The 27,037-nt window shown below is 42.9% G+C and overlaps 1 protein-coding gene across 1 annotated transcript in view; it reads right to left on the bottom strand.

The window, feature by feature from the left end:
* The window catches only part of DSCAM (DS cell adhesion molecule), a 602,142-nt gene that overhangs the window by 243,658 nt on the left and 331,447 nt on the right, over window positions 1-27,037 (bottom strand). Inside the window, exons 4-9 of the mRNA XM_061627614.1 lie at window positions 26,605-26,751; window positions 23,734-24,012; window positions 21,445-21,720; window positions 17,108-17,404; window positions 15,971-16,246; window positions 14,526-14,804 (exon numbers count right to left, since the gene is read on the bottom strand). Of these exons, the coding sequence (XP_061483598.1) occupies window positions 14,526-14,804; window positions 15,971-16,246; window positions 17,108-17,404; window positions 21,445-21,720; window positions 23,734-24,012; window positions 26,605-26,751 (1,554 nt within the window). The remainder of the gene's footprint in view (window positions 1-14,525; window positions 14,805-15,970; window positions 16,247-17,107; window positions 17,405-21,444; window positions 21,721-23,733; window positions 24,013-26,604; window positions 26,752-27,037) is intronic.

Genomic DNA, 27,037 nt, shown 5'->3' with positions numbered 1-27,037 from the left:
AATCCGAGGAAGGTGAGAGAAACCCAGCAGAACCTACACCTTGCTGCTGTGGCCTCCTGCAAAACTCCATCTGCAGGCTTCCTTGGGTGTCAGCTGTTACTCCCTGCAAGGCCTGGGTGCCAGCTGAAGCCAGTTGGGGCTAACAAGGGAGAAGACAACTGCCAGACGGTGGGGAAGAGAGCTGCCCCTCATAAGAGCCATCTCTAGCCAAGGCTCCCCCCCCCCAGTGTCAGGCTTCTTTTAACATGTGCCAGGGTAGGAGTAGTCGGGGTCCTGCCATTGAGGTAATATTGGGCAGGGGACGTAATATCGGTGGGAGGCAGACTGGCCATTACAGGGGAAGGGATATAAGACATCTTTGTGCTTGCATTCCTTCTGGTCCCCCTTCCAACCCTTGGGACACTGGTAGCTATACTGGGAACTCCCTGGATGTTACTTTCCTGCTGATGAATGCAAGGTCAGTGACTAATAAAACCACTTTAATTCAGGACTTAATCCTGGATGAATGCGCTGCCCTTGCTTGTATTACTGAAACCTGGCTAAATGACCAAGGCGGAGTAGGTCTCTCCTAGCTCTGCCCACCAGGTTTTGTGGCACTCCAGCAGCCTAGATCCAGGGGACAGGGAGGTAGGGTCACAATTGTCTGCAGGGAATCTATCTCCCCTGTCAGGTACCCTGTCCCTAACACCTCCAGCTTTGAGTGTGTGTGCCTGGCATTGAGTCAGGGAGACAGAGTGGGGATTCTGTTGGTGTACAGTCCACCCTGCTGCCCAACAGTCTCCCTTTCTGAGCTGGTGGACCTGGTCTTGGTGTTGGAGTTCCCCAGGCTGATGGTCCTGGGTGACTTTGACATACATGCCAAGGTTAGACTCGCAGGTCCAGCTCAGGACTTCATGGCTGCCATGACAACCATGGGGCTGTCTCTAATATCATCTGGACCAACACATGTGGCAGGACACACACTTGATCTTGTGTTCTGTTTGGGACAGGAAGAAGATGATCTGAGGGTGGAGGGGTTCTTAGTGACTCCGTTGTCATGGACAGATCACCACATGATAAGGTTTAGACTTTGTGCCCCCAGTAACCTTTGCAGGGGTGAAGGGCCGATTAAGATGGTCTGCCCCCAGAGACTCATGGATCCAGATGGTTTCCTGAATACTCTGGGGGATATTCCCAGCATGGCTGGCGATACTAACGAAGCCCTGGTCAATCTCTGGAATACGGAGGTGACCCGAGCGATGGACACTATTGCTCCAAAATGCCCTCTCCCATCAGGGAAGGCCCATAATACACCTTCGTTAACTCAAACTTTGGGCCTGATGAAACGGCAGGGACGACAGCTAGAACAACAATGGAGAAAAACTCAGCTTGCTTCTGATGGAACACAGGCTAGAGCTCATTTCCGAGCCTATCATGTGGTGGTGATGGCAGTGAAGAAAGTGCACTTCTCTGCCACCACTGCATCTGCTCAGTGTCATCCAGCGGTGCTTTTCCAGGTGGTCCAGGGTCTTTTGGGCTCTGGCCCTACATTTGACTCTGAGCCCTCAGTCATTCACTGTGACATGTTTGTGAGGCACTTTGCAGATAAAATTGCTCGCATTTGGACTGACTTGGACTCCTCATTAACTACAGTTGTGCCAGATGTCCCAGAAGCTTCCTCTGGTCATTTTTGTATGGATACTTTTCAGCTTGTAAAGCCTGAGGATGTGGACAGGATTCAGGGAGAATTGAGGACCACTACTTGTTCCCTTGACCCTTGCCTATTCTGGTTAATCAAATTTGACAAGAGGGGGAGTGGCTGACTGGTTGGCATATTTAATTAACACCTCCCTAAGGGAAGGTTCTATGCCAACATTGTTGAAGGAGGCTGTGATAAGACTTTTGTTAAAAAAGCCTTCGTTAGACCCTGTGGATCTTAACAACTTCTGCCCAGTCTCTAATCTCCCCTTTCTGGGCAAGGTGACTGAAAGGGTAGTGGCTGCTCAGCTCCAAGTTTTCCTGGATGAATCGGACTATCTAGACCAGCAATTCCCAATGTGGGCGGTAGCGCCCCCCGGGGGGCATTACAGCCTTTCAGGGGGGCATTGGTGTGACTACAAACTTTAGGGGGGTGTTTGGGTTCATTAGGGGGGCGTTGACATTTGGCGGTCTGATTTGACAGTTGAAGCATTTAAGTTTAATTTTATTTAATACACAAATCATTAATTTTTAAACTGTTTTGTCCCCAGAATGTATTTAATAGTCTCAGGTCATGGAAATAACACTATAAATAGTGTGTGCTCTTTAGTAAAGAAATTCTGAATAGCGGCCAGTGTCATATCAAGGAATGGGGATATTGGCCACGCCCCGGCACTAGGTAATGTTCCGATGCTGTCTTGAGGGATGTTGGAACCAATCACAAGAGAGTGTTTGATAAGCTGGGTGTATTGGTGGAGGGTGCATTCTTCCAATGGATGAACGCCGTGTGCAAATGGGTGATGCAGACAGTCAGTTATTCGCTGGTTTTCTTCAGGAATGGCACACGCTGGCTACCCGTTGTTTCTGTGATGTTTAAATGAACTTGTTTAATGAAACAATGCCGGTAAACTGAATGAGTTTGTTGTTAAGTATATTAAGTATAACAGGAAGCATTGGCATATACTTAAATCTGAGGGGGGCATTGGGCACAAAAAGATTTTGCAAAGGAGCGTTGGGTCGAAAAAGGTTGGGTAATGCTGATCTACACCCTTTTCAATCAGGCTTCAGGCCTGGCCATGGGACAGAGACTGCCTTGGTCACTCTGCTTGATGACCTATGCTGGGCATTTGACAGGGGAAGTGCATCCCTGTTGGTGTTGCTGGACCTCTCGGCGGCCTTTGATACGATCGACCATGGTATCCTTCTGGGCCATCTAGCTGGGATGGGATTGGGAAGCACTGTTTTATGGTGGCTCTGGTCCTACCTGACAGACAGGACCCAGAAAGTGGTGCTGGGAGACTACTGCTTGATCCTCTGGCCATTGGCCTAAGGGGTACCGCAGGGTTCCATTCTGTCTCCCATGCTCTTTAACATTTATACGAAACCGCTGGGAGAGGTCATCTGGAGATTTGGAGTACAACGTCATCAATATGCTGATGACACTCAGCTCTATCTCTCCTTACCTTCTGACTGCAGAGAGGGAGTGCTCATCCTAAACCGGTGCCTGGAGGCTGTGAAGGGCTGGATGTGGGCTAACAAACTGAAACTTAATCCAGACAAGATGGAAGTACTGCTGGTCAAGGGAAAAACTGCACCAGGGATGGGGTTGCAACCTATTCTGGATGGGGTTGCACTCCCCTTGAAGGAGCAGTCCGCAGTTTGGGAGTTCTCCTGGATCCTTCCCTGCTGTTTGAATATCAGGTGGCTGCGGTAGCCAGGAGTGCTTTTGGCCAACTCAAACTGGTCTACCAGCTGCATCCGTTCCTGGAGGCAGTTGACTTGGCCAGTGACACATGCATTGGTGACATCAAGGCTTGATTACTGTAATGCACTCTATGTGGGGCTGCCTTTGAAAACGGTTCGGAAATTGCAGTTGGTTCAAAATGCAGCAGCTAGAATGTTAACTGGAGCATGGGGCAGGGAGCATATCACCCCTGTGCTTTATCAATTCCACTGACTCCGAATTTGTTTCCGGGCCCAATTCAAAGTGCTGGTTCTGACCTTTAAAGCCCTAAACGACCTTGGACCAATATACCTGAGGGACCGCTTATGCCCAAATGTACCTGCCCGGGATTTAAGATCATCTGCCTCTTGTCTCCTCTGCATGCCTAGAATAAAATATGTTAGCTTGACAGGCACGCGGAAGAGAGATTTTTCAGCTGTGGCCCCCAAGTTTTGGAATACCCTACCACAAGAAGTCCGCTTTTCTCCCTCCCTGTTGGCTTTCCGGAGACTTCTGAAAATGATTTTATTTTTGTAAGCCGCCCTGAGTGCCCTATTATAGGATAGAAGGGCAGGATAGAAATAATTTAAATGAATGAATGAATGAATGCTCAGCAACTGATAATAACTGGATTACTTGAAAATTCAGCACCAAATCCTAATTGGGTAGAATTCTAGCACATCCCTAATCCAGAGAGTATGTTAATTTACATGAGTTAAGTTTAATCCACTGAATTGTCTCACCCTTTTTTGAGAGATCTCCAGGAATATCAGACTCAAAAGCTTGACTTTGCCTATAGCTACAGTCCCCTTTCATCTGCCGTCTGTCCCTGTGTTCTGATTCTTCATGAACTGAATTACTTTGGTAAAGACAGTTAGTTCCTGATCTTGGCTTTGATGCTGGGGTGTCTCAGACTTAGATTCCATTTGAAAAACAAACTTGTCCATACTACAAATTTAGAGAACAGCAGAGGGAAAATGAAACTATTGGGTGTGTTTGTTAACTCCTCCTTGAGAGTCCCTCCTTCTAGTCTTGTTCTTGGTGTTTAGATTTTCCTTCCTATAGGACAATTAAAGGAAAACTTTTTAACTGGCTGCTAAGTAAAGGACTAGCCAAGCAATTTGAAACAATTGTGAAAAGGAATTGGGTTTTCTTCTTACTGGTTGCTGGGTTGATTTTTCTGTCCAGAAATCTTGAAAAGGCTTTACACTGAGCTGCACATATTGGGAAAATCAGAAATTAGGCCCGAGTTACAGCTTAGGTGTCCAGCCGGCCAACTAGCTAACTGTAGTGTACACAGCAATATTTCTATTCCTCTAGGGCTGTTTTCATCCTTTGCTATCAAGTAATCAAGAAAAAGAAGAAAAAATAACCACAATAGATGTGGTTTCCTGGTTTTTCACCATGACCTGGGGGTGCATAGTCCATGCTGAATCTGGGTATAGTGAATGCTTTAAAAGAGTAAAGGGTAGGCATTTTTCAGATCACTTTATCTCTTTATTTCACCCTTTAGCAATAAGCACCCAATCCTGCTCTACGCATTATAATACCTGCAGAATAAACAGACCCTTACTTCTTACTGCAGGCAAACGAACATGCTTCTTTATTGCTGTCTCGGTAAACAGCACAATGGAAACTGAAACTGAAAAGCAAAGCAAAGGAACGTCCAAGAGGTGGAGTCTAACTCTAGCCTATAATACAAAGTTCTAATATTTAACTCTTCAAGGATCATGTTATTATACAGGCTGTTTTTTTCAAGATCACTTAAGTAATTATAAGGTGATTGTGATCAAGAAAAATCCACGCTTAGTCAGGGAAAGTCTTGAATGAGCAGACTTTGGGAGGCTCTTCCAGATGAGGCTTTTGTTGTGCACTTGCCCTGCCTTATTCACTGAATTTTTCAGAGGGTCCTATTCTTAAATTGCTCCTGTTCTTAAACCAAATTGTCATCTTTCATTGGAGGTTGTCCTTTTCTATCAAGTCACAAATTTAAAAGAATACAATTTCCCCCCAAAATCCTACAGCTGGGGAAGCAGAGCTCGGCTACAGGTCTGATCTGGGGTAAAGCAGTCTTGCAAGTTCTGGAGCAGGTGTTTAGAAATCTAGCAGAGATACAGAAAAACTGAAACACATCAGAAAGGTGAAACATTCACATGCAAATAACTGAGGTACAGGTCTCACAAGAGCTGTATGTGAGCAAGCCTCTGCAAAATAAGAAAAGTGGAGAGAGGTGAGAGGGTGGCACACAGTGGTATCTCAAGGAAAGAGAAGCAAAGGGAAGTGGTTTCCTGGTTTTTCACCATGATCTGGAGGTACGTTGTCCATGCTGAGTCTAGGGCTGCTAGCAAAGGTTGGATAATTTATTTGGGGATGGTGAGAGATCAATCTATCTTTGCTTATTGGTTGGGTAATCCATCCAGTCTTCAGGCTTCCTTTGCCCAAATAAGGCTCAGGCTCAGAGCTTGGAAGTAACCAGTTACAAGTAATGAATTACTTGTAATTTACTACTTTTTTGAGTAACGAGTGGGTAACTTCATTACATTTTGCTGGTAATAGAACAAGTAGTAACTTCATTACTTTTAAGGGGTAATTGTAATGTTTCCAGCATTACTTTTGTGCATTACTTGGGGGGGGAGCAGGGGAAGTCTTCTGCTCCTCTGATTTGTGAATAAAAATCATGTGCTTCAAATTGGGCTTCTGTGCAGCGTTGTTCTTCCTTCATGCTCTATGGGTGCTTAGGAGGCAACGAGGGAGGAGGTGGAGAGCGAGACGGCATGGAGAAAACAATTGTTTAAAAATGGACAGGAGTGGAAGGAGAAAAGAGCTGGAGGCAATATATATACAAAAATAAGTGTGTTGGGGTATCATGATTGCTGGGGGTGGGGTGAGGGGATGTGAGATTCTGTTATTCCATTCTGTTAATCTTACGGATAAAAAAAATATTCTACTACCCTCTGTGTGTGTGTGCTTATTTTTAATGTTGTTTTAGGCTACTTAGATGTGCAGCAGCCAAGACCAGCACCTTGTAGGCATTTTTTTTTAAAAGTAACTAAAATGTAATTGTAGCAATTACTTTTGAGTAAAAGTAAAGTAATCAGTTACTTTCAGAGCTATTGCAATTGTAACAGTAATTACTACTTTTTGGGCCCATGTAACTGTAACTGTAATTTATTACTTTTTAAAAGTAATCTTCCAAGCTCTGCTCAGGCTTAGCTTAGCTGTGTCTGATTCCACCCAGGACCCTCTGAATAAAGTTCAAAAATAGAAAAGTTTCCTTTTGGGATAACACCGGTTTCTGCTACCCAGAAGGGTCCTGACTAATCCAAAAGAGAAAAAGAAGAAAGCTTTTTAAAAAATTGTCTTGAAAGCTTTTTAAAAATATATTTTTAAAGATGTTTTGTTTTAATGTATTTTAAAGTCTGTTTTTATGATGGTTCAAGTGTTTTTAGTGCTGTTGTTTGCCGCCCTGGGCTCCTGCTGGAAGGAAGGGTTGGATATAAATCAAATAATAAATAAACAAACACATCCATGGAGAGAGGAGAGAGGGCAAGGAGGGCAACAACAGTTTGAAGAAAAAGTGATCCACTTAAACAAATTGACAATAGAAGGTGCAGGCTAAAATATAATAGTTTAATCTAATCTCTAGGGTAAAATGCTTGTTGGAGGATGCCCATAGTCTCTTTTAACTACTATCTCAATAAGGTGAGAAATAATAATAATAAAATAAGAATAAAAATAAAGGAAGAATAATAAGAATTGTATTTACGAATTACCCTTCCTCAAATGGAGCCCAGGGTAATGTGTATTCAAGGATAAACAACAAAATTATAAAAATAAATAAAATCAATACAAAAACAAAAATATTGAAAAAGTAATATTAAAAGCACAATCTACACATTGCTCTTTAGGGCAAACATTACCATATCAGACTGAAAAGACCTAGGAAACAGAAGCTTCTTTAGTTGACATCTAAATCCTAGCAACAAAGAGAACAGCTGCAACTTCAGTGGGAGATTGTTGCAGAGCTGAGCCCCCAATACAGAGAAGGCCCTTGGTTGAGTCCTCTCATCATGAATCCTCATGAGTAGTATGAATAGAACCCCAACAATCACTCTTACAGATTGAGTCAGCTGCTTTGGAGGTGATCCTGCAGATACCTGGGCCCCTGAGTCATTTAGGGCTTTGTAGACGATTGCCAACATCTCAAATCAGGCCAGGTAGCTTACAGACATCTTACAGTGCAATGCTTTAAAAAGTAATGTTACATTTCCCAATTTTGCTGTCCCAGTTAATAACCTGGCAGCTGCATTCTGTATGAGCTGCAACTTTCAGGCCATTTTCAAGGGTAGTCCCATGTAGAGCACATTGCTATAATACAAATGTGAGGTCACCAGAGCATTTGGTTATACCAGATGATCTTGGTCCAAGAACTGCTATAGCTGGTAAACCATCACGAACTGGAAATAGGCACTTCTTGACATCGAGGCCACCTGAGCTTCCAAAGATAACAGTGAGTCAAGGAGTACCCTCAAGCTACATACCTACTTCTTCAGGAGGAAGCACTACCCCATTCAGAAGAGACTGTCTCCCTGATTCCTGGACATGAGAACTGCCTACCCATAGTAGCTTTATCTTACTGGGATTCAGTCATAGTTTACTGGCATCCATTTAGCCCATCACTACCTCCAGATATCAGTCCAACATATCTGCAGCTTCTCCTAATTCAGATGGAGTGGAGCTGGAGTGTCATCTACATATTGGTGACACCACATTCCAATTTCCCAGATGACTCCTCCCGGCAGTTTCATATAGATATGAAATAGCATGGGAGTCAAGATGGAACCCTGTGGAACTCCACAGCACAATTACAATTGTGGCACCCACCGCCCCGGAAGAGCTGTAAGACTACAAGGCCTGGGAGCTACTGCTGCAGCGTTGGAAGGCCTGCGGGCCAGACCAGTTGGTCAGCCTGCTGGTTGCCGCCGCCCTGTTTTCACTTTAGCAGCAGCAGTGGCATCCTGGGCCAGGGTATGCAGATGGAGACCCCTAGCATTAAGCTGCACTACTCCTGGCCTGAGCCACAGGCCGTTGCAGTTTCGGACTGGTGTACCGCCCCTTGAAATAGCTGTAAGTTCAGGCGAGATGGAATGCCTTTCCTGGGTATTTTTTCTTAATTAATGTTATTTGTTATTTAATTTAATTTTTTGTACAATGTATTGCTTTATTGATGTATTGCCTTGCTGATGTATTTTTATATTTGTGTTTACTTTTTCTGTAAGCCGCCTTGAGGGCCATTTGGCCGAAAGGCGGGGTATAAATAAACGTTAACATGACATAACATAACAATGGGACCAAACAAGAAGTTCCTAATGCTTGTTTCTGATAAGAGCCCTGCTGCCCACCCCCAGCCTGCAGAGTCACTCCATGTGGTGAAAAAGTATTGAAAGCTGATGAAAAGTCAGAGAGAATCAATGTGGTAGGACTCCTACTGTCTGCCTCTTGTTAAAGGTCATCAGTCTGAGTGACCAAAGCTATATCTATGGCAAGACCAGGCCTGAAGCCAGACTGAAATGAGTCTAGATAATTTGCCTCATCCAGGTGCACCTGCAACTGCCTAGCCACCACCCACTCAAACATCTTGACAAGAAAAGGGATATTCATGACTGAGCAATAGATGCCCAGCACCTCTGGTTCTAAAGAGGCCTCTTCAGGAAGGGCTGCACTGACAGCTCCTTCAATTAGGCATGCACTTACATGATCCATTAGGCATATCAGTCACTGTGGGAAAGTCCGTTGTACAGCAACTACTTATGAGGAGGATCTTTGGCAGCAACCATTGAGGCTTTACTTAGCTTGAAATACTGCAGCTTTGTACAGTTCCTTATAATGACACTGTGCTCATTACTTGGAACAAAGCACAAATCTACACATAGTCTTGAGGCAAGTACAGAGTTCTAGCTAGACCAGCATTCTTCATAATGTGTGGCTTAGCTGAATACGGGGTCAGGCATCTCTTTTCAGATGACTTTTTTTTAATGAGATAACGGCTTCAACAGAATTAAGACGACACATTCAAATTTTAAATGGGTGAAGATCAGTACGAGGATGACTAATGCATTTCAGGTTTTAATTAAGATGTACATGGTGAGACAAACAGTCATAATATATAGTTGTACAAATATTCCCTGATCTTTGAATTAACATTTAAAATCTATCTGTATTAAACAAATAGCAGAATGCATACTATAATTAATATTAGTCAAGACAAGGTACCTTAAACACTCAGGGGTTAATAGGTAGTTCTTTATATTTTATTTTTATAAATGCAGGATTCATTTCTGACTAATTCTCAAATGCAGAGCTCTGCATGTAGTTCTCATGCACACACACAGCTTTTGCACATGCAGACTGCCTCATTAATTTCAGTGGAGGGTACAAGTTCATATCCTGAAAAATAGTGTGCCTGTAGATCTGCTGCCTCTATTGAAATTAATGGAGCAACTCCTAGGCGAACTCTTGCCTATGCAGTTGAACTGCTGCAGTCTGAGAGAGAAAAAAGGCTGCCTTATTATAAAGCCAACATTTGTGTTCTAGTTTGCATGTTCATCATTCTCAGAGACAGAATAACTTTCAGTGCTCCTGTATTCACATCTCTGGTGGGCCACTGGAAAGAGTACAATGAATATAAGAGACTGGATCCTGAATTTCATTCTTTCATTGGAATATTTGTGCTCTTTATTTAGGTCCTGCAGTTAAAAATGATGAAAGAAATGAAATCATCCAGAGCAATGGTTGATGTATTAATGAATGATTCCATCAAACCCTGATTCGAGCCATTATTAAAGTTAGTCATCACACCTATAGGGTCAATTTAGTTGGTTTAGGGAAACCATTCGCAGCAAAGTTTCCTGGCAAGAAATTCTTATTTGAAGACTGTGCATATTAGGGCTATGACAGGGTTACACCTTATGCACATCTTTTTTAAAAATATACTTCAGTGTTACCATAGAAATAGTAGCAATATATGCTGTACATTGTGCATCTGTAATTCTATTTCATACCATAAATTAATAAAATATAACTATTTTGATGTGAGAGAGAAGTGAAATAGTGACAAGGAAATTGCACTAGCTGTTCCAATACCATCACAATCATTTGTCATCTTTGTTTTTACCTTTACACGCTTTGCTCTTTTCCCACAAACACCACTGAACTACATATTGTTGTGCGCCACCACAATCTCCGAGCGGTGCGAGATCTCCAGGGGTCCCTGTGCTTAACCAGGGTTTGGTTTCCTTGGAAAGAAGGTCAGTGGAGACTGTGGTGTCTTTATGAAATATGGTTTGTTTATTTACACACATTTCAACCTGAGCTAAAGATGGAGGGGTTCAAAGCCTCAGCAGTCCAATAGATCTTTCTTTTCCATCAGGCTTACAGGAGCACCCTAAAGCCATGGTCCAGGGAGCCAGCCTCTTTGCCTGCCTCCAGTTCCCAGCCTTTCCTCAGACTCAACTCAAAACTCACGCCTTTCCTTGGCCTCAGGAAGGGGGGGGGGCTCTCCTGAAAAGTTTCAGTAACAATAGGATCTCCCTGGCTCATTCGTCAGTTAATGGGCACTTGATAGGCCCATTAACTCACCTGGCCACTCTATTAGACTAACAAAGGGGGATCTGGCCAGCAGAGCAGATTTCTCACCTCTAGGTGCAGGGTTCAAACTCAGAGGCTGGAAGGGGACTCATAGAAATCATCCATCTCAACCCCAAACCCATAACAATATACTCTCCATATCTGTATGGGACGTTGAAAGCTCTTTGACACTTAACAGTCAGTGGCCACAAACCATGGCTTAGCACAAATGTGCAGGCTTCCAGGGAAGAGACTGCAGCCATTTTGCTCCTCTCTGGTCCTTTTAGATTAGCAGCAGCTAAGCCGAGGTTTGGCTTATCAAGTTGTCTGAACACAGGCTCATGGTTAACCTCTCTCTGCCTCAACCATGAGCTGTAGCCAAGGTTTGTTAAGCCAATGTGGACCAAATGCACTAGGAGCCCTCCACAAGACAGTTTCATCAGTTGGGCAACCAGATTTATTGTGTTTGTATCCCACTCTTCAACCAAAAAGGTTCCCAGAGTGGCTTACATACAATCAATTAAAACAATACAGTCCCTGCTCACAAAATTACTATCTTAAAAAAAACAACACACAAGGGGAAAGGGGCAGGGAGGGAAGAGGAAAGAAAGCAAACTCAGGCACCAATTCTTAAATTCTTAAAGCTCTATGGTGGCAGTTCCCAAGATGTTTCTCTTTCTATTCCCTCAGCATTATGTCTCCTGTGCATAGGGAGCCAAGGAAACCATTTGGGCAATATTGAACAATAAAATCCAGATGAAACAAACTGATCTGCAGAAACATAAACACTTACCCAAATGATTTTAGGGACATTTTTATACTCCAAGCCAAATTGCTATGCATCTCAGGGTAGAATAATATCCCTAGACAAATCTGCATATGTGGTGTCAGAAGCAAGGCACTTAAGTCTGTTTCACTGGATCAGTTTTTGTTTGAAAAACCCCATGGGGTTGTTGTTTTTTTAATCAGATAAAATTTGCTTTCTGTTGGCAGGAACAAAAAAGTGCAGGAATTAGCTGGGAGTTTCTTGGGATTGTTGTTGCTATTGTTCCAGGCTTTTTTTTGAAAATTCTGTATGGGCACCAGAAGTGGCTCAGTGGCTACGGCAGTTCTGCTATGCTAGCTTCCAGGCAGATGGGTCACTGTTACTTATCAAGAGGGAGAGGGGGGCAAGGTGACGGGGAGGTTGGCATGGTGGAAACACACCAGTAGGAGCATCAGGTTAGCTTGTGCATTTGCATTGCATTAACTTCCACATCACCTTGCTCCTCTCTCCCAGTAAGTAACAGAGATCCATTTGCTGAGAAGCTAGTTAGCGCTCCACCTGGCAAGCCACATCTGATGGGTGCTTAAATTTGCTAACCTGAATAAATTTTTGTTGGATTTTTTTTTACCTCAACACCTTATATTGGCTAGGACAAAAAAGTACTCCAGTCACAGGAATCAATTGGAATTTAGGGAGATACTACATAGCCCAGACCCTTTTTGTATATAGAATGTAAACTGCAAATGGCAAGTGGCTGAAATTTGGGAACACCGTTTGACAGATGACATGGCCCTAGAAGGACTAAGTTGCAGGTCTACTTCTGTGTAAATCCTGCAATGAAAAAAGCAGCTAGGGAAGGATTATGTCCCATCCACGTCAATGAGTTTATACAGCTTTATAGAACGGTTCCTTTCAATATATCCTAGATTATGCAATTGTACCATTTTGAAATTTATTCATGTCCATTTTCTGCCTCTCCTTTTCATACAGTCTGCTAGGGATTAAAGTGTAGGCTGATTCAAAGAAACTTCTGTCTCCAGCTGTAAGCGGGTTGAGCCAAGCTGACTGCAAGGCAAAGCAGCTGTTTGATTACTCCATCACCAGCTCAGCTCGATTGTCAGCATACTACCAGTTTGCAAATTAAATGCACTTCATCATGTGCTGACAGGTGAGCTGAGCAAGCAACTGAGTGACCACATCACTGCTTAACTATGTAGTCAGCTGCATAATGGGTTGATTCAACCCTCTCACAGCCCATATGCAGAAGGCTGTTTGACCCAGCCTTAAATCTGCAGTTCAGTGTTCACTTACTGCAATATAAAAACCAGAATACTCAGGGGAGGAGTCATCTGTGTCCAAGGATGAGGGCAAAACTATCTCCTCCAGAGCCAGGGATGCAGGCCTCAGAATCTGGGGTCACCACTTTTGAGACTGCTTTCTGGAGAGCTATAAGGCTCCAGTTTCTCTGTCCTGGGAGTCTTTGCCCTCTCCTTTGACTGAGCAGGATCAGATCCTGGGCTAAGACACTACCAGCTGTAGTACTGTTCTCTGACCACTAGGGATAGGGAGAATAGCCGCTAAATCAGACTTAGTACCAGATTTTGACTGAATCCAACAGTCCGCTGTCTTTTCGGACCAACACTGATTTCTTCCAGTGGGCCACCCCTGTAATCATCACACCTTTCCCCCCTGAATTTCCCTCCTGATTTTACATAATTATCTCCATAACTACAATTGCTATTATCCATTAACTTCCATATATTTACATAGGCATTTATGTTAAAATTTACATAATTTGTTTTTGCCACCAAAAAACAACAGATTTAATCAGCAGTTGCAAAAGCAAGCAAGTGGGAACAAAAAAAGGCAGATCAGGATTGAAGGACCATTGGAATACAAGCGGCTCAGAACTAGACAGTGAACCCCTTCCCTACTGACCGCTTGCACTGGTGGCATCCAAGTGCAGCAGAGAGCAAACCAACAGCTCCTTCATCTGACACCGAGAGGAAGATGACTGTGTTTGGTTGCCAGATTCTCCAGTTCAAGACTGCTACTGGCACTTTGCAATGTGTTTCAAGAAAAATTAAGTGAAGGCATAAGAGGCTTAGTGGGCATGTGTTGGTTCATGGGCTGCCAGTTGAGGAACACCAAAGTACTATCACATCTAACACAAGCTCAGTATTTAAACAATTGTAATAGTATTCTTAGAACACAAGACAAGACTAAAATATTCCCCTAAAACTAGAGCATTGCAATTAGCACAATTCCACTATTCTTCCAAATTAAAAATGGTCAAGTGTCAAGACTAAAGCACCATGGCAAATAATCTAAGCATGTTTCAAATGCTCTGAACCCAAAGAACAATCCTTCAATTTCCCCCCATATATTAAATCCCATGGCTTCCAGCTGCAGATGAAACCATTTATTGATTAGGTTCACCTACAATATGTTCACACAGAATTAAAGTCACCTTCATGATTTCTTTTTAAAGCTGATTGTGCTGTGTGTTTTCTGACAAGTGTAGAAGAATTATCATATATTTGGGGATCTCATGTGGGCTTGCAGATTTCCCATGGGCATCAGGCTGGTTACTGTGAGAAGAGGATGTTGGCCTGAGCCAGCAGGGCTTTTCTTAGGTTCTTAAGCTTGTATCTCCTGTCAAACAATTGACATTTGAAGAGACTATTGACATGTATCTAATTGTCACCATTCAGATTAATTACATCTACTCACCTCTCACAATTAATTGGCTTTGGTGCTCCACGGCTGCTGCATCATTTCGAGCTATACAGGTATAATTCCCATTGTGCATGAGGGAAAGATTAGAAATCCTTAAGGAGCTGGTGAAGTCAATGTTGTCAATGGTCACCCCAAGACTGGCTGGGATTGGCCTGCCATCTTTCTGCCAGGTGATTGTGATTGGCAAATCCCCTGAGACCACAACACATGGAATGAAGACTCTCTGTCCAATGGAGAACCTTGGAAACTCAAAAGGCTGGATGAAAGGTGGTACTGAAACAAAAAGAAGAAAATACTATCAGTCAAAAAATGTGTGTTTTCATTCTTGAAAAGGTAAAGAATTATGAACTAGACAGCTGACATGCAATGGGTTGAGAACCATAATAATAAGAAACATAGAATCACAGAACAGTAGAGTTGGAAGGGGCCTGAAAGGCCATCGAGTCCAACTCCTTGCTCTATGCAGGAATCTAACATGCAGTTGTAGTACACCATTTAAAACTATGTATTAATTGCCAAATATCTAATATTAAGGTATCAGCTACAAAGTACTGATGTTTTCCAAACCAGAGATTTGATGTTTTCCAATCCAGAGATATCTTTGGTTCTCCTTGAAGTTCTCCAGAAAAGGCTCATTTTTAAACAGATTCAGGTCTAAGACAATAGTGGAATTATTAACACAGCTGTAATCTTATATACACCTACCTGACAGCAAGTCCCGTCGACTTCAGAATAGGCATGCATAGGATTGCATGGAATGGAGGACTGTTTGAACCATACTGCTTCTGTACTGAAAATGAAATGAACTGCCTTCAAGTCAATTCTGACTTATGGCGACCCTATGAATAGGGTTTTCAAGGTAAGCGGTTTTCAGAGGGGGTTTACCATTGCCTTCCTCTGAGGCTGAGAGGCAGTGACTGGCCCAAGTCACCCAGTGAGCTCCATGGCTATGTGGGGATTTGAACCCCGGTCTTCCAGGTCATAGTCCAGCACTCTAACCACTATGCCACACTGGTTCTCTCTGTACTGGAATGTGTTCATCATTATTCCTGAGCTCAAAGTTTTAAGGATCACCAGAAAGCCTGAGGAACCTAAATGCTGCATGGCTTGAAACTATCCTCAGTTATCTACTTCTCCAACATGATATGTAATCCAACATGTTCCCAGATACTGCAGCAACAGCTTCTGAGTAAGACTTCTGCAATCAGTGTTTTTTAAAGCTGTTAATGAGAGGAAACTGCTGATGGAAAACTAGAATAATATCTGGGAATACACCAACCCATATTATGTCTCCTTGTGCATAAATGTTCCTGTGGACACTAATGGCATGCTTTTCAGAGAGGCACATTGAAATGTGTTAAGCCAGACCAAAACTTATAAAGCATGATTTCTGACTCCCACATCTACAGATACTACTTTCCTTTCCACTTATGCTTTACCTTTTACAGTCACATGCACACTCTGGCTAGTGGACAGCTGGGGCTGAACCAGAACATTGCATGTATATTCGCCCTCATCCACCTCCTTCTGCACATCAGAGAGCTTCAATGTTCCATTGTTTTCAAATGCTACTTGACGATGGTTAAAAGGGAGCAGGTTAGAATTCTTGTACCATTTGATTGAGTAATACGGATAACCAATGACACGACAGTGAATGAAGGTATCCCGCCCGGCTATTGCTGTGATATTTTTCATTGGTCGGATGCTTGCTGGCCCTGTAACGGTAAAAGGAAACTCTTGAAAATAATTTAAGGCTGTATTTAAGTGAAGGAAATATTAATTTCTTCTAAATATACAGTCATTTTAGATACTGGAAATCACAGTCTGTGACAATTCTTACTTCAGAGAGCCACTTAAGGGGTCTTCCTAATCATTTTGTGCTTTTTCGTTTCTCTAGCCCAGCAGCAGGCACACTAATTAAACTCTTCTGCTATGTGCCTGCATCACTGGAACATGTGCATGATAAAAATCTGAACTGAATTACAAATTAAAGGCTGGTGAAGATTTAATTAGTGTCAGATATAGAAGGGGGCAGGAAACAAAGCTGAACCACTAGTCTGGTATTTATGAGATCACTGAAAATTTTAATGTTTATTTTGATATATATGCAGAGATCAGCATTATGCCACACAGAACTACAAATGAGCCATATTTTATATAGATGAACATCTACAGCAAATGTAGGATCTCCAAAGGAAGAAAAAGACATGCAAGTAAACAAAAAACAAAACTACACATACTGAAAAATATTAGCTGAACTGATTAGTACAGGGAGACAGCTCTATATTATATTGACAGTGCAATCCTATGCACGTTTATTCAGAAGTAACAGAGCAATCTAGACTATATTCTCTTCAATAGTGAATACACTAAAGAAAGAGAATGCTTAGGATTGCAGCCTGAGTAAATATCTTAAGTTTCTACGTGAGATTGCAGAGGGGGGGAAAATGGAGACAGCATTTTTTTAAAAGTAGTTTTATCATTCCATGGCAAAGCTCATAGCATGCAGTAATCTTCTCCTTTACTACAATGAGGTTTTTGTTTGTTGTTTTTGGAGGAGCTGATTTGACAAGCACCTCTTACGTTTATTCGAGCCTGGTACAGGACGACTCCAGCAGAGTTGTTGGCAGTACAACGATAGACCCCACCATCTCGGACCTGGGTGCTAGAGATATTCAGGTAGCTGACCACATTCCCCTCAGAGGTGATGATCTGGCTGATCCGGTGACTGCCATCTTTGATGATGGGATCGTCATCTAATGTCCACGTGATTGTAGGAAGAGGTGTTCCCTTCACATTGCACATCAAGGAAACACCCTCTCCTGGACTTACCACCTTCTCGCTGAAGGCAGAAATTATTTTGGGAGTTCCATCTATAGAAAAAAAGGAATCTCAGTCAGCAATCAACAGGTGTGCCCATAAAAGAAATGCACAAGCTGCGCATTTTGGTTAGGAGGGAGGGAAGAAATTCTTCAAGACACAAAAACAAGCCTAATAAATGACATCTAAAGAAGAATCATTCAGATTTATGAATGGTCAGGTCCAAAGTTTCAATGTATCTTTTCTTTTTAGTCACTGCTAAAATGGTGGTGGTGGGGACCAATTAAAAACAAAACGACACATAGCATTAATCCTTCTCTTTCTCTCTCCACACCTCTGACAAGCTTTTCCACATGCTTTTGTATACCACCATTCCTCATTTTTATTTATTCCAGTTACCTGTCAATGCTACCATTGAGCCCGGATTGGGACAACATGCTAAACCAAACCATGGTTTACTGCAGCAGGAGAACTGGGGAGGAATACAATGGCCACAATTTCCTTTCTGGAAACCCTCATGTTCACACTAAGCCATTGCTTAGCTTAGTGTTAAGTGCAAATCAACCCAAAGCTACATCAAGCAAAAGAGGTTGTGTGAAAGCTAATTTAGTGCACGCAAATTCCAGCCATTTGCAAAGGCTTGCTAAAAATTCAGGGTGTGCAGAACCCTGTGTCCACTGTCACTCATACTATCACATCTGCTTTTTGTGCCAGCAGCTTGCAGAGGTGCCACAAGGCTGGTCATAAAAAAAGGCCTTCAGGTCTCAAAATTGTTTCAAAAACCTGGACATACAAAATTAACAAGGAGCTAATTTCATAAATATAATATAATTCCAGTTGTTATCTCTTTTAGGCAGAACTTTAAAAGTGGTGTTTAGGAGGAATTTCAATACCATTGGGAGCAGAGAATACAAAACTCTCATTTCAAACATAGCTCATAATGTGCAGAAATAATCTCCTTCAGGAATGGAGAACCTGTGGTTCTCCAGATGTTGATGGACTCCAACTCCCATCAGTCCCATGCAGCACAGTCAATGGTGAGGGATGGTGGGAGCTGTAGTCCAACATCTGGAGGGTTACAGATTTTCCATCCCTGATTTACAGAGACTACATATGCAATCTACCGTGCACTGCAAATATAATGTTGCCAGCCAGTTAGGGCAGTTCCATATATTACAATTGCTGTGGGAAACACCAGTATTACACTGGAATTTCCCCACAGGGGGAAAATCAAAAGTCAAACTCTTCCCCCCAATATACAGTAGCAATCTCGGTCCCATAGGAATCGCACATTTTAATTCTACAGAAGATCTAATAGAGAAGGAGAGCAGTTGTGACAGGTTTTATCTAGTCTGGTGGTTAAGAGATAAGCACAATATCTGCAATGTAGAAGAAGCCAATCTTTTTGGAATCCAGGTTTGTCCCTATTCCTATTGCTGTGAACTTATGAGCTGCTTTTCTGTATCAAATAGACACCGCTGATCATGGTATAGACTTTGACCTAAGCAGGAAGTCAGTCCGAGAGATAGCATATCAAAAATAGGCCTTTTTTCCCCAAAGTACATATTATACACATATGCACATTTGTTTACATAGGAAAGCTCAGTGTTAGAGTACCAAGACAAAAGAAGATGTCCAATATTTCTCACGTTTGCTGGGGAACTCCATAGTAATTTCAACAGTAATAGTATATTTTCTATGGCAGAGCAACAACATACCCATAAAAGTCCATATTACAATATAGCCAGCCATGCCCTCATCTTAGAAGAGCTTCTCTGTGTCATCTTGTCAACCTACATCCACTGTTACTGTTCTTTCCCACTATCCCTTCTCCTCAGCATATATCCGCCAAGGCATAATCACATTTTGGCCCTTCTCCACCTGGGAACAGCTCCAATTAATGCACAGAGAACATCACCCCAGAGTTAATCACAACAGTTTTATCACAAAGCCAGCATGTTTCCAAAATACATAAGAACAGCTGTGTCATTATTATTATTTACATAAGAGGTGAGAAATTTGTGGCCCTCCATATGTTGTTGGATTCCAGTTCCCATCAGCCCCAGCCAGCATGGTCAATGGTCAGAATTGATGGGAGTTGCAATCCAGCTACATCTGGAGGGTCGCAGGTTCCCCACCCTTGAAGAATCTTTCAGAAACACAAGCAAAGTTCCCAGAAGTGCTGGGCAGGCCAAACTGCTAGAAGGTTCTGTATCTAGGATTGACACAGCCAGACTTTGTCAATCTTGATCAATAATCCTCATAGTCTTCAGGGAACATAACCAGCACAAAATGCACTTTGAAGACATAAGCGCTCTCCACTCATTCTGTGAATGCACAGGCGTACAACTAACTAATGGACCTTTGGGATTGCTTTGAGCTTTCCTTTCATTTCATTGAAGCTGAAGAGCAGGCAGAAGACACAGCTTTTGCCATGTTAGAAGTGGCACCTGAATTGCAAGTGGCACACATCAGCAGCGGAGTGGTGGGGGATAGGTGGGTGGAATGGTGGGAGTGCTCTTTGCCACGGTCCACAAGGGGCTTCAGTGTCTGGATATTTTCTATAGGTTGAAATATGTACATATGCCAGCAAGAGCATTCGGTTGGATGTAAATCCATCCACTTTCTTTTCCCCTCTCGCTTGATTCTAATCCTATTTGAAGAAGTGAGGCAGGAGCAAAAAGGTTTTCCTGCCTGACTCTTCAGCATCCCCCCCACTCCACACACAAACAACACCTCCCACCCTCTCCCTGCACATTAGTACCATCATTTCTCAGATGACCAAAAAACCACAAACCAGGCTCTTTATGCTGAACGGAAACTGACAAACGACAAATAAATCAGTCGGCACCAGTGCACCCTTCCCCCATGCATTTTTTTTATTTTAAAATCAAGTGACAGGCTTTTTGGAGATGAAAGCAGGCATTATTTTCCCAGTGAGACTGAGCATCTTTGAAATCTTCCTGCTGTCATTCTCTGATAACCAGCACTCTCTCAACATCATTATAGATTATCAATATGCTCTTTAAGCTCTCTTAGTCACAGGAGATGGTTGCTGAGGTAACTAGGCCCAAACAGGTAATCTTCTTTTTCTTTGACTCCTCTAAAAATAGTGGGCAAGCCATGGCTGCCCTGTAGCTTCGTTAGCTCTGGATAAATTGATTACTTTCCTCACTTGATTATTATGTGGAACATAGTAGCAGTTAGGCTATTATGATTGCCATAGTTTCAACAGACATCTATCCAGAAGGACAATGTTTGGGATGAAATGTACATAACAAAACATGGAAATGCCTCCCTTCAGAAGATATGTTTGGGAATAGGGACGCTGTGTTGACAGTGGTGCTGTTGATTAACACAAAACATTGACACCTTTATTTTCAAGGACAGATACTAATTTTATTCTTACATTCACTGCCCTGTTCTAGTGTATTTTATTTATTTTATAAATATATAATTATTTATTTATAAAACTTTACTTATTTAAATAAATATGCATAGGATTTGGCTGCTAGACAGCTCTGAAGCTGTGATGCAACCCACCCCCCACCCCCAATTCCACATCTCCTGGCTGCAGCTGTCCAATCCGTAGTAGCTTTCCAGTGTCACATGCCTCTCATTCACATGCCACGCTCCTCTTTTCAATGACACTCAGTTGCTGAATTTGATTTACTGTGAGGCTACAGGCACCAAGCCAGTGAGAAAGGTGCTTCCCTGACTAGCCTGCTACCCTAAGCCACTTGAATGCAAAACTGAGATGCAAGAAATAAATCTGTGAACATGCTCATCCTGCACCTCTGTGCAAAGAACTATTCTGGTTTTTCATCTACCATCTTGAAAACATGTCAGACTATTCAAAATTAGATAGTAACCATGGCACAACAGGCATTATTTAGTAATAGCTAATATAGCCCTTGACTTCTGGAGGCCAGTTTGTCCAGGCTCCAATTGTGGCAGATGCCCCTATCAGTCCCACCTAGTTTAGCAACTGTTTACTTCCAATACATGATCAATTGGGTTGTAACAACAATGTAGATTTTTATATAGAATTCTTCAAAGTACACAGTATACCCTGAAACAGCCAATGACTGACCTTCTAGCACCACTTGAACATAATCTTGTGCAGACATCTTGTCTTTACGTACAAAACACTGGTACGCCCCTCCATCGCTTTTGGCCATGCCATCCATTATAAGGGTCTCATGATTGATCCCAATGATCCTGACATTATTCCCAGTGTTGATGATTTCACCATTTCGATACCAGAAGAGTTCATGGTCCTCTGTTCCAGCCACACTGCAGGACAAGGACACTTGGCTACCAACGCTGCTCTTCACTTTCCGTGGACTGATAGTGGCTTTTAAAGGCTCTACAGATTAAAGAGAAAAAAGTAGGTGGCAAATAAGGTGAATCCTTATTAGAAAGATGACATGTAAAACAGATGGGCAGATAATCCAGACAGTGAACATGAGCAAGAGAGCTGCAGCCAATTGTGCTGTCTGCAAAATTGGCTCAAGGTTTTTGTCAGCCCTTGGGGAAAAGGCTATCAAAATGGGATCCCTTCCCATTTGACCTCTACATGAGTTGGGGGGTAGTAAATTATGCCCTAATGAATGTATAATATACTTTCCCTTACCATTCCATAACCATAACCTCAAAACATCTGAGATCAGGGGAAAAGGATTCTAGGGCAAAGGATGTTACTTTGAGATAACACCTCTCAGTTAACATATGCCTGAGATTGTACCAAAATAATCCTGATGCTTTTGTTGATTGGAAATCCTCACAATAGCGGGAAGCAAAGTATTATATGAATAGGTGCATTGAGCAGAGCAGTTCTGGGAGATACCAGGAAAGAACTGAAACCTATGCTGGCTAGGGATGGAAGGATCTGCCAATTTTTGTTTTCCCCATCTTAAATTCAGTTCTCCACATTTCTGCAGCAATTGGCAATTAAAAAAAAATCCTCATGAAAGTTCTCCAGCATTTTAGTGCAAATTTCTCGTAATAAACTGTGGGCAGTTTTGACTAATGCACACGTTTTTGAGCAATTCCTTGTCATGTAATGCATTTTTGTATGTTATTTTCACTCATACAGTATATTCATTTTTATGCACATTTCCCCCCAACATATGCATTTTTATAAACATTGTTTGGTTGGCGAACTGTGCTGCAAAATCGGAATAAGTGCGAATTTCAAAGGATGTCTGTGTTTCGGTTCCCATATGGTTTTGGAAAGTGCGAATTTGAAAGATTTGGCTTGAAGTGCAAACTGAATCAAATTTCTAACCCATCCCTAATGCTGGTAGCCATTTTGAGAACAGCTGCACAGCGTTAGATAAAATGTGTTTGTTGCCCCACTGTGGTCTCCTGGAGCAGGTCCCCAAGCAGTTGGATACATACTTTTTCCTGCTCATGTGTTTAACGCACAGTGTAACACCGGTGTAGTTACTACAAACATGATTACCTCATAAAGCATGAAGCAACTCTCATTCTGGGCCATTATCAGTGTTTCAGTACAACTCCTAGTAACAAACAGTGGAAAACATGTATCATCCATTGCCGTTTAACTCCTCTTTCAATGTTGCCATTCACACACAGCAATAAATGTGTTGACAGAGAGCCAGGCTGCGCCTCCTGTGTCGATCTCTGAGATTGCACTCCCTGTTCCCACCCCATGGACAACTGCACACTGAATGTAACTCATGCAAAGGGGGAGCCTACATACATACAGCTGAATCACACAGGGTTCCCGATTGTGTGAAAGCCTACACATGTTTTTACATGGACTTCCCCTTTGCAGATGTCACACTCCATAGGCAGATGTCCGGGCTGTGTGTGCAGCATCTGAGCCAGGAGAGTGCTCCTGTTCCCCATGTCTATGCATGGACACTAAAGAGGCTTATGGTATATTACATAATTAGGCAAAACAATACACAATAAGCAAATAAAAAGTCCTAATAATGCACAATGTATAGTTATTCTTCAGTCAGTAAATTCTGGTTTTGGACTTCTAACATTATTTAAGATGAGGCTAATTCATCTTCTGTATTTAAAATACAGAAGGTGAGGGAAGGATCCAAGAATAAAAGGGCAATTCCCTACTGATCTCACTGCAAAGAGAACTGCATTGATTACATTTGTAAATTACAGATTAAGGTTGCACTCCAGTACACTCATACATGGGGGTACTTCATAGGTTGGACGCCTGAGTAAATGATGGATGGGATTTTGCTGTCAGCAGCCCCTGCTCCCCGATATTTCAATTTTCCCCTACTGAACAAAACCCCAACACTTTGCATAAATGCTACACATGTTTGACATTGACAGCCATCCATTCTGCATTCCTATACAATACTCTTGTGCATGATGAAACACTTACGTTTTACGTGCAGGCGCCCTATCACTTCAGCTGTGCCGTAGTTGTTCCACACTTCGCACACGTAGTTGCCTGAGTCCGATGGGCGGGTGTTTTCTATCAGCAGGCCTGTCACTGTTGGCCGGAACCTGCTGTCAGGTTCCCAGGGAACATTGTCCTTCAGCCAGCGGTACTTTGGCGCTGGGTGCCCAGATGCTTTGCAAGGCAGCTCCACCCGCTGTCCTGCCATGGCTTTACGGTGGTCAAACCCATCCAAAATAGATGGAGCCGAGTTTGCTGGGTCTAAAAAAGAGAGGTATGTCTTAGGGCTACAACATTTTAGATGATGAAGCATCATCACAATGAACTATTACACCTTTCTAAGACATATGCAGTCTTTTGCCTTCTGGGCTTCAAATGATTATAGACTGTATCATCTAATCTTTGGCATCAATCGTTACCACGAAAGAGAGGGGTGCTCTTGGCAAAGGAAGACAGAAAAGGCACTTGGAAATGCATCAGTAGTAGCGTAATGCTGATGAAATGGGATACCACCAGAGCTGTCCGCACACTGCCCCTTGCCTCCAAACTTGCCTCAGGGTGCCCCGGCACTCTCCTCACATGAGAAACCAACATCTGCAGCTTGAACAAAATGGAGGGGGCAGGGTCAGCCAAAGGGTGCAGGAGGATGAAGGGCCATTTAAACATGCTCTGACATGGGGGAGAAGCAGACTCTGGGCAGCAGAGACAGCCTTTAGCAACTACCCAAGCAAGGAGGAAAGCTGAGAGCCTCAAAGCCAGAGACTGCGAAGGCACAGAAATGTGAGCCTCCCTCCCTTGGAGACAATAGAAGAGCACAAGATGCAAAGAGAGGGGCAGGACTCTAACCTAGGACTGAAGTACCTCTAATGCCCTCTAGTGGCACCAGAGTGTAGTAACTCAAAGCCTTCTGACAGCCAAGAAGGCTTCTTATTATTTTAAATTACACAGTCCTTGCCTGTGTCTTGCCCAGAGTCTGAGACACGAGACGGAGGCGAGGTTTGGTCTAATTCTTGTTTTATTAGTGTGATGATTACATCCAAAGCAGTGCACTTCATAAACCTGTCTACTCTGACTCACTACCTTGCCTAACTAGCCTACCTAAACAGTCTCTGCAGTGTGTGGGGAGAGTTGACTCAGCACTAGAGCCTGGATGGGCACCTGCTTAAGTAGGGAAGGTCTTCACACGTAAACAATGGCTCCTCCAGAGTTCCACCCTCTGAAAGTCTCTCTTCTTGCGTCTTCTTGCGCAAGGTGAGGGGGAACGAGCTTCCGATGGCCCATCTGACAGTGGGGCTTCACTAGGTGATGGCACGGCCTCAGGGAGCGGAAAGCTGGTTGGCGGAGAAGTGTTTGAAGTGCTGGGCGGGGATTCCTGCGTAGGTGGAGTTGGCGCACCTGAAGGGTCATTTCCCAACAGTTCAAGCGGGGAGATCACAGGTGGGGCAGGACCTGCCTCAATGGGGGTGCTGGCTAAGGAAGTTTGTGGGCTGGCAGCCCTCCTTCAACACCCCCAGGAACCTCATCCTCATCTGACTCCTCTTCCTGATCTAACTGCCCTTGTGCCTGTTGGTCAGTGAAGCATGCTGTGAGACTCACAGACAGGGTTTTTTAGCAGAGAGAGTGAAACCTGAAGCAGAAGGGTTAAGCTGGAAGAACAGAGCGCCAGGTTTGCCAAGGTCAGCAGCTGGCTGGCAAGCAGATAAGAAGGGACTCTTGCAGAAGCTCTGTGTGGGGGAAAAGTCATTTTGTGGAGAGAACTGTGTCTAATGTCTTTGCCTAGAAAAGACTCTTACAAGAAACTTGCCTGGCCTGGCTCATTTACTGTTCTATGCGACACTTGGATTTCTTCCTTGTATGATCTCTATACGCACATGCCAACAGTGCCTGGGGTGCAACAGCCTGCATCTCCTAGACTCTAGGACCTAGAAGAAGCAGGCACCCCCTTTGTCCCCCCCTGCTGTGTCATTAAAAGCTGGGAACCACCAGCTTAAAAGCACAACAAAGGTTATTTTCAGTAGGAGTTTGGAGCCCAGTTGAGCCCCATTACATTGGCTGCCCTCATAATAAGTGGCAGGTTCCTTTTCCCATGCTCTGGCCCTCTCCCTGTCCTATGCCAAGAAGGAGCCTACTACACCTGGCTACTAGCTGTGCATGGTTGATGTTATAGCTGGTGATGTGGAGATGTGACAACAAAAATCCTTATTGTTCAGCCATTTTTTTCCAGGCTAGGTAATAATATGAAGAAAATGCTGCTCGCTAAGTATCATTGATTTCAAAATTAGTGTTTGGGAAAAGCTTTCTACTAGCACAAAGTGTTACAGTCCTCCTCTACCCATCACAGATCTCCATCCAAATAATATCACATTTATCTTAGGGTTAGCTCCATTTGTCTAAAGAATGCTATTTGTGTTTATTGATCAATGGATTCCAGAGTCTCAAATTCATAGACAGAGATTGTGATCTACTCTGGAGTGTACCCAGCCTAGTGGTAAATATTTGAAGTTGTAGTACTTTGCCTGTTTACACAATCCTCATTGCAGGAGTATTGTCTTCCTGTTGAGTAAGTTCACAGCTATTTCTCCTTTGCCACAGTTTTTCTACTCCTCCCTTCTTCCCATGTTTGACATAGTTTATACGATGGGAACCATAATCCAACAAAGTGTGGAGTGTGCAGGTTTCCCACCCCCCACATTAAATAGACCTGCATCCCCCAAGATGTCTATCTTCAGCTGAAATGCTATACAAGTAACTTCTCAGTCTTAAGTAGAGAAGTGAATCTTTTCCAAAAAATCTAGTTCCTGGGCAGACACAACAAAATGAAGCACTTCCAATTCAGCAAATATCATGTCATACCTGATACAAAAAGTCTGGCGCTGTTACTCTGTCGTGTTTCTCCAGTGTATCTGTGCCGTGTGATACATCGGTAATTATACAATCCATCTTCATTCTGTACATCTATAATATACAAGGCTCCCGTGGATGTGATGAGAAATCTAGATCCTGAAAAGTGTAAGAACATGTGGAGTTTTACAACTTTGAAAAGCTTTATGACTCTCCTACCCGGAAGAACTGCATATTTTCCTGTCAAACACCAAAGATGTACATTGTTATAAATGATCAGCGGAGTGTCACTACCTATCTTTAACTCAACTGCACTTCCTAAAGAAATATCATTTTAACAAACAACAACATGCACACTATATTGTGGAATCACCCAAGAAAGATAAAATTAATTCAGTATTCATCATTGCTGCAGAACGGAGAGTGTAAAGATATTTTAAATAAA

Source organism: Rhineura floridana, chromosome 5 (assembly GCF_030035675.1).
Source record: "Rhineura floridana isolate rRhiFlo1 chromosome 5, rRhiFlo1.hap2, whole genome shotgun sequence".
Taxonomy (NCBI): Eukaryota; Metazoa; Chordata; class Lepidosauria; order Squamata; family Rhineuridae; genus Rhineura; species Rhineura floridana.
This window is presented reverse-complemented; position numbering and strand designations above follow the sequence as displayed.